At 36.9% G+C, this 8,006-nt stretch overlaps 1 protein-coding gene across 2 annotated transcripts in view; it reads right to left on the bottom strand.

The window, feature by feature from the left end:
* Positions 1–489: 489 nt before the first annotated feature.
* LOC110291107 (bifunctional heparan sulfate N-deacetylase/N-sulfotransferase 4) overlaps positions 490–8,006 on the bottom strand; it is a 328,990-nt gene continuing 321,473 nt past the window's right edge. For both annotated transcript variants that reach the window (XM_021158063.2, XM_029474782.1), the window contains 2 exons: positions 4,329–4,431; positions 490–1,866 (listed from right to left, as the gene is read on the bottom strand). In XM_021158063.2, coding sequence (XP_021013722.1) covers positions 1,747–1,866; positions 4,329–4,431 — 223 coding nt within the window. In that variant the 3' untranslated portion in view covers positions 490–1,746. The remainder of the gene's footprint in view (positions 1,867–4,328; positions 4,432–8,006) is intronic.

Raw genomic sequence — 8,006 nt, 5'->3', positions numbered from 1 at the left:
ATCCCAGTGCAGCAGAGGGGAGGGCAGGAGGATTGCACACTTGAAGCCAGGCCGGGCTAGCTATGTAACAGAATTGGGAGGGGAATGGTGAATAAATGGTAGTGGTCTAAATAAATCGTCATGGTTATTTTTCACCATTTTAATAAAATGTATAGCACTTTTATGTAAGTAAAAAGGGTGAGACTTTAAGCCCCACAGCTAAAAACAAAACTGGGAAATTATTGTGATTTATACCAATAAAGAAGAAAAGGAATCTCATGTGTTTCTGATAAAGGTCGACAGGAGTGCTAAGTACAAACAGAAAATAACCACAAAGAGTAGTGAAATATAGATGATAAGCTGATTTTCAATGTGTAAAGAGACACCAATGCTTTTTTAGAATAGCCATATTGAATTTGTTTGACTAATTCATCTCTCTCTCTCTCTCCCTCTCTCTCGTTTTCTAACACACACACACACACACACACACACACACACACACACACACACACACACACACTAAAATAAAAAAGACTACATGTGTCTTTTGAATTAAAGCGAGAATAAATGATGTTATTATTTACAGCCTCTAGAAAAATTGCTCAGGAGGAGGGAGATTTGTGGGTAATGTTTCCAAAGTCACCTTGGTTGACTGTTATAGTAAATTTACCTTCATGTATCACTCAAAAGATAAATTAAGCTTTTCTAGATCATTGTTGACAAAGAGGATAAAATTCCAGTTAATGTGGCTTACATAGCCTTCAAATACTATAGGAACTTGTAACTCAAAACAAAATAAAACATCTTTTAAAATTAATTTCTGAGTTTTATGTCTATGAAATTGAGTTCAAGTAAGAGAATTAGTGATGTTCAAATTGGTAAGTTTGCAGTATAATGTAAGTTTTAAATGGTTTTAAACACAGAGAGTAAAACTTTGTCATAGTAGATGTAGTGGCATATATAAAACATCATGCTTGCAAATAGATGGACATATGTCTTACAGAGAAGGCTCAATGCCTGTTTAGATCTGCAAATACATCTAGATGTTTACATTTCTTGTCAATAAAGTTTTTTTCCTCCCTATTTAGAATACTGAACAAAATATATATAAATGCTCAATCACTGCCAAGGTAGGAGAATCTAGACTGATACTGTAGCAAGACCATGAGCCCACTAAAGATGGCCCTCACTTTCTAGGGTACTACAGTTCAGAGTCACACTCTCCCAATTCACTGGGGCTCTCCAGAGGCCATGTTGGAGTTTTCTGAGGATGGCATGCCATTGCCATAACCTGGGATGCTTGGTGAAAATGGAGCCCCCCTTACAAGGGGAAGCTGGACCAACGGATAAATGATGCTTAGAAACATTAGCCCTTCATTCAGACACTGGGTTAAACCTGAATTCATTTTAGACTTTTTAGTCCTTATCTTTTCCTCAAAGTTTAAGATGGTAATTTGCATACAGTCAGAGCATTAGTGAAGTGGTGACCTGAAATCTGGATGACAGAGGAAGTGAGCTGTATGGTGATCCCCAGACTAGACACAAGATATTGCCGCAAACCCCGTATTTTATTTCCAAAAGCCTTAAGTAAAGAATAATGCTAATAATTGCCAATGCGTGCATATATGTTTTCATTTGACAGAAAACATCGATAGGAATTTATTCACAGTCCTCTCCTGATAATCACACGCGTATGAAAAGGATAGAGTTGCTTGGTTTGCCTTTTCTACTTAATGGTGATTCGGTGCCATGTTCTCCTCGTGACTGCTACCTCACTTTCTGCAGCTCCTGTCTCAGCCACGAGGGCAGAGGCTGCCCCAGCCTGTGCAGCAGCTTCGAGAGCTCCACGTTGTGGTCGCGGTAGTAACTGGAGAGGAAAGTTCTGGACTGGAAACAAGAAGGAAGACTTAAAAGACACTCGGTGCATCCACTGTCAATATTACAGATATAGTTTATCACAATATGTATCTACAAAACAGTTTACCTTTTTTCCCCCTAATCTTTTTACATTTTGATACATTCTGTATAAATCACAAATGTAAAATACAAGAGGTACAGTAGAGTACCTGGGAGAGTTAACTGACAATTACGGCACTTACACATTTTGAAATTTACAGAGAGAAAATTACAGTGTAATACTAGAGAATGAGGAGGTGTTCATACACAAACAAATATAACAGGGGTAAGTGAGATAAAATATGTACAAATTTCCTTTTAAAATTACACCCTTTACTAAAAATTTTAAAACCATAACTGCCTGTGAAGAGTATAATTAATTATTATAATCATAACTGGCCACAGTACATATTTTAAAATTTTGTTCAGGAAATTTCTCTTCATAAAACAGTATATAAAATATCTATGAAAAATAGGCTTACTTATAATTTTTTAGATGCCTCATCAATCTAAAGAGTTTGGTCTCTTTTTTATATAACCATGAAGGATTTTACGTTTTAACATTTTTCTTAGCTTTTTCAAGGCGTATTGTTATTTGTATACATATATGTGTGTCTCTGTGTATTCAGGTACTCAGGTACCTGTAGAGGCTAGAAAAGGACATTAGATATGATGGAGGTGTGCTGGAGTTACAGCAAGTACTCATAACCAATGAGCTATCATTCCAGACACCAGATAAATATTTGAGTATATGTATGCAAAAATCTATGTGTGTGTGTGTGTATATATATATATATATATATATATGCAAATACATAAAATATGCATGCATGCATGAGCTATCATTCCAGATGTCAGATAAATATTTGAATATATGTATGTGAAAATCTGTATATACATATATATGAACATATATAAAATATGCATGCATGCATACATACATGTATATAAATATATATACATGCTATACTCATATGCTATATACATATATACACACACATAAATATTTTGGAAAACAGAAAATTGTTAACTTGCTTTTCTTTCTGCCATATTCTTTATACAACAATTCAATAAACAGTTGTTTTGTTTTTACTGTCTACTGTAAAAGTCATCAATATTTCATGTATAAATATTTGTACTAATCAAACATATTTTCCATTGCTTAGAAACTTTACCATCTCTCCCTTAGCTCTTCTCTACATTTTTAACACAAATGAATTTCTTTCTTCATAAAACTCCCCTAGCAACTTTTGTGTATGCTGTGGAAATGGATTTAGGACAATTACATTTCATCTTGGACCATTCGCCAAGCATTTCATTATGTTTTCTTCCTTAAAGCAGATGGTAAGTACTTCAAATGGGGAATAAGATGTTTACAGTAGAGGGAATGTTACATTGATGTTTTGGGCAGATTAAAGTGATTTCTGAAACCCTTTAGAAATTACTGAGTTCAAAAGTATTTCAAGGACTTTCTGGCACTTATATCACCATAGCAACCCATGAACAATGCTTCCTGCCCTTGCCCTCCTTGCCTTAGGAGAAATGCTCATACTATCTGGCTAGTTTGCCAGCATAATTTCTGTACAAGGCATCTTTCTACATATTACAATTTCTATTAATTTTTTTCATTTTTGTACTTTATTATTATTTTATGATTCTTATTATAATTCAGTGACCCTAACTTAGTTCTTCACTGGACAATGTATTCATAGCTGTCTTATCTTTGACTCTTCTGTATTGGTTAGCTCAGTTCCAGTTATGTCATTGGTGTTGAATGTGTGTGTGCTGGTTAGTTTTTGTCAACTTGACATAAACTAAAGACATCTAAGAAGAGGGAACCTCAACTGAGGACTTGACTCCATCAGTCAGCTTGTGGCCATGTCTGAGGGGGGGCATTTTCTGGACTCTTAATTAATGTAGGAGGGCTTCACCCACTGTACGCAGTGCCAACCCTAGGCCTGTAGGGCTGTTTAAGAGTGGTAACTGAGGAAGCCAGGGGATGAAACCAGTAAACACCATTGCTCCATGGTCTCTGCTTCAACTTCTGCCTCCAGGCTCCTACCTTAGCTTCCTTCAATGTTGAGTCGTGACCTGGCAACAGTAAGCTAAAGTAAACCCTTTCCTCCCCAAAGTTGCTTTTTTAAAAATGCTGCTTATCACAGCAACAGAAAGCAAACTAGAGCAGTATGCAGTTAATTCATGTTAGTAATACTTAATTCTTTATACCAATATTTACTAAAAATGTATTTTAAGTGCTTTCCAATGTGTAATAGAGAAACTTCTCCATATATAAAATTCAAGTGATGTATTATATCATTGATTTCTTTCCTCTAATATCTAAGTATATAAAACTATTGATTGGAAAAAAGTATCAGAAGAAAGAATCAGATTTCTTCCTAATTTTCAGATACCAACTTGTTCTTGCAAGAGTAATCAAGGCACGTGAACAATACCTCAGAATCCATGGGCGGGTATTTTCTGCCTTTGCTTTTCCCAAGGCATTTGGTTTTTCCTCCTTCTAGTAGCTGACACCAAAAGCCTTTCTGGGGATCAAACCTAAAATACATAAACATGTAAAAATTTCTAAAATATTCAGTAAAGAGCCTTACCAGTTGGATACAGGAGATTCCCTCTGGTATACCTGTTGCTCTTTCTTAAATCATTTCTATGGTGGTTCAGCTGATTTTAAAAATGATAATACACATTAAAATGCTATGTTTTACTATGTATTTTCAAATAGTTCTATTCTACAGGAAAGGCACATACATACATTTTCAGTACAATTTTATGCTGAATTTTTGTGTGCATATTTTTGTTATGTGTCTATAAAAAAATGACTAAACAAAACTATAGTCTGCATATAAAGGGCCTTTGGATATTTTGTTTACGTATGACTGTGAGTTCTACATCAAAGTACACTGAAAGAGTTCTAAGAAAACATTTAATGTGTTACCTTAAAGGAACTGAATTGTATATAGGCATACTTTTAAGGGAGTGTGGCCCCTCAGAGTCAGAACAGGGCATGCTGCGAAGACACAAAATTTTCACTACACAAGAGACATTTTACCCCAGAGGAGGGAGTAGGGATGAGAGGGTTGTGCCTCTGGATCAGGCAGAGGCAGATAGCAGAAGCATCAGCAGCAGATGATTTTTGCAGTGAGGGTTTTTTTTTTTTAAGGAATCAAAGCAGGGAGTCTGTGTTCCAAAGAGTTGGTAAGTCCTGATTGAACATGTTAGCTAAATATTGAACTTTGATTGTTCTGCCTTGGTGTTTGGTCTCAGGAGTGAGTCAGTGAGCAAACAAGGGAATAGACCTTGGGGACTAGCTTCAGGAATGGAATCCAGTGATTTTTAGCAAGGAAGAGAGAAAAGGCTAAAGGCCAAATCTGTCAGCATCATATCTGTCCTGCTGAAGCTTGATAGAGAGCCCTTTAATACTATTCTGAACACAAGTATAAGTAAGCTTTGTAATTTGGAAAAAGTCTGTGTTTTATTTTATAGTTTAATTTGTTTTACAACTTTCAAAGAGTAAATAGAAATGTAACAGGATGGTTTTAATCTATTTTTATGGCATTTCATTTAATCATTCAAATACATTTGGAGGATTTTTACAATTAAAAAAATTAAAATATTCAACATCACATTGTGTTTAGGAAGAATAAACTCATCCTACTTAAACATGGTTTTATTTAACTGGATATGTTTTTATATTTTATTAAATGGAAAGATATAAGTCATAGTGTTTTTAGATGACATGAGCCATAGGCACTACAGCTGGAGAGTAAAATGTAGCTCTCTCCTTGCCTGCTGTTGAAGGCAGATAGTCCTGTTGGGTGATTCTCATAGCTGTACCTCTGTACTCAAAGAGTTTTCAGCTTCTGTCACATGCTATATAGCCCCGAACTGTTTCACCTTCAGACTGAGGAGAAACCACACTCAACTATGTTTAGATTTGATACCTTGCTGTAATAATACTGAGAAATATCTCCTAGTAGTTATTTTAAGTAAAATCAAGTATATTTTCTTGGAGTAGAACCCTGCACTAACAGCAAGCTGCTCAAAAACCCAGTCATTAGAAATAATCATTAAAAGAGAATGCCCCCTTCCAGTCCACGCCAGCACCTTGGTACCTTGGGCATGAAGTCTGTGGACACCCGCAAGGTCCCCACAGGACCCTCCACGGGATCTTAAGACCTCTGGTGAGTGGAACACAGCTTCTGCTCCAATCCAATCCCATGGGACCTGAGACTGCATTAATTAAGGAAGCAGAAAACACGGCCTGATCAGGATCACAAGTCCCTTCCTGTCCACAACAGTACCGGGGTACCTTCGGCGCTGAGTCTGCGGACACCCACAAGGTCCTCACAGGCCCCTCCACAGGATCTTAAGACCTCTGTTAGTGGATCACAACTTCTGCCAGGAGGCAGGTTGGAACACCAGATATCTGGGCACCTTCCCTGCAAGAGGAGAGCCTACCTGCAGAGAGTACTCTGAACACTGAAACTCAGGAGAGAGCTAGTCTCCCACGTCTGCTGATAGAGGCTAACATAATCACCTGAGGAACAAGCTCTAACCAGAGACAACTATAACAACTAACTCCAGAGATTACCTGATGGAGAAAGGCAAACGTAAGAATCTTACTAACAGAAACCAAGACCACTCACCATCATCAGAATGCAGCACTCCCACCCCACCCAGTCCTAGGCACCCTAACACACCCTAAAAGCTAGACCGGGATTTAGAAGCATATCTCACGATGATGGTAGAGGACATCAAGAAGGACTTTAATAACTCACTTAAAGAAATACAGGAGAATACTGCTAAACAGGTAGAAGACCTTAAAGAGGAAGCACAAAAATTCCTTAAAGAATTGCAGGAAAACACAACCAAACAGGTGATGGAATTGAATAAAACCATCCAAGACCTAAAAAGGGAAGTAGACACAATAAAGAAAACCCAAAGTGAGGCAACGCTGGAGATAGAAACCCTAGGAAAGAAATCTGGAACCATAGATGCAAGCATCAGCAACAGAATACAAGAGATGGAAGAGAGAATCTCAGGTGCAGAAGATTCAATAGAGAACATCAGCACAACAAAGAAAATGGAAAATACAAAAAGATCCTAACTCAAAACATCCAGGAAATCCAGGACACAAAGCAAAGACCAAAACTACCAATAATAGAAGTAGATGAGAATGAAGATTTTCAACTTAAAGGGCCAGCAAATATTTTCAACAAAATTATAGAAGAAAACTTCCCAAACCTAACGAAAGAGATGCCTATGAACATACAAGAAGCCTACAGAACTCCAAATAGACTGGACCAGAAAAGAAATTGCTCCTGACACATAATAATCAGAACAACAAATGCACTAAATAAAGATAGAATATTAAAAGCAGTAAGGGGAAAAGGTCAAGTCACATATAAAGGCAGGCCTTCAGAATTACATCAGACTTTTCACTAGAGACTATAAAAGCCAAAAGATCCTGGACAGATGTTATACAGACACTAAGAGAAAACAAATGCCAGCCCAGGCTAATATACCCAGCCAAACTCTCAATTACCATAGATGGAGAAACCAAAGTATTCCATGACAAAAGCCAAATTCACACATTATGTTTCCACGAATCCAGCCTTTCAAAGGAAAATAACAGAAAAAAAAAAAAATACAAGGAAGGAAACCACGCCCTAGAAAAGCAAGAATGTAATCCCTCAACAAACCAAAAAGAAGACAGCCACAAGGACAGAATGCCAACTCTAACAACAAAAATAATAGGAAGAAACAGTTACTTTTCCTTAATATCTCTTAATATCAATGGACTCAATTCCCCAATAAAAAGACATAGACTAACAACACAATGGCTACACAAACAGGACACAACATTCTGCTGCTTACAGGAAACCCATCTCAGGGAAAAAGAAAGACACTACCTCAGAGTAAAAGGCTGGAAAACAATTTTCCAAGCAAATGGTCTAAAGAAACAAGCTGGAGAAGCCATTGTAATATCTAATAAAATCCACTTCCAACCCAAAGTTTTCAAAAAAGACAAGGAGGGACACTTCATACTCATCAAAGGTAAAATCCTCCAAGAGGAACTCTCAATTCTGAATATCTATGCTACAAATACAAGG

This window comes from Mus caroli, chromosome 3 (assembly GCF_900094665.2).
Source record: "Mus caroli chromosome 3, CAROLI_EIJ_v1.1, whole genome shotgun sequence".
NCBI lineage: Eukaryota > Metazoa > Chordata > Mammalia > Rodentia > Muridae > Mus > Mus caroli.
The sequence above is the reverse complement of the archived record's forward strand: the minus strand, read 5'-3'. Positions and strand labels throughout refer to the sequence as shown.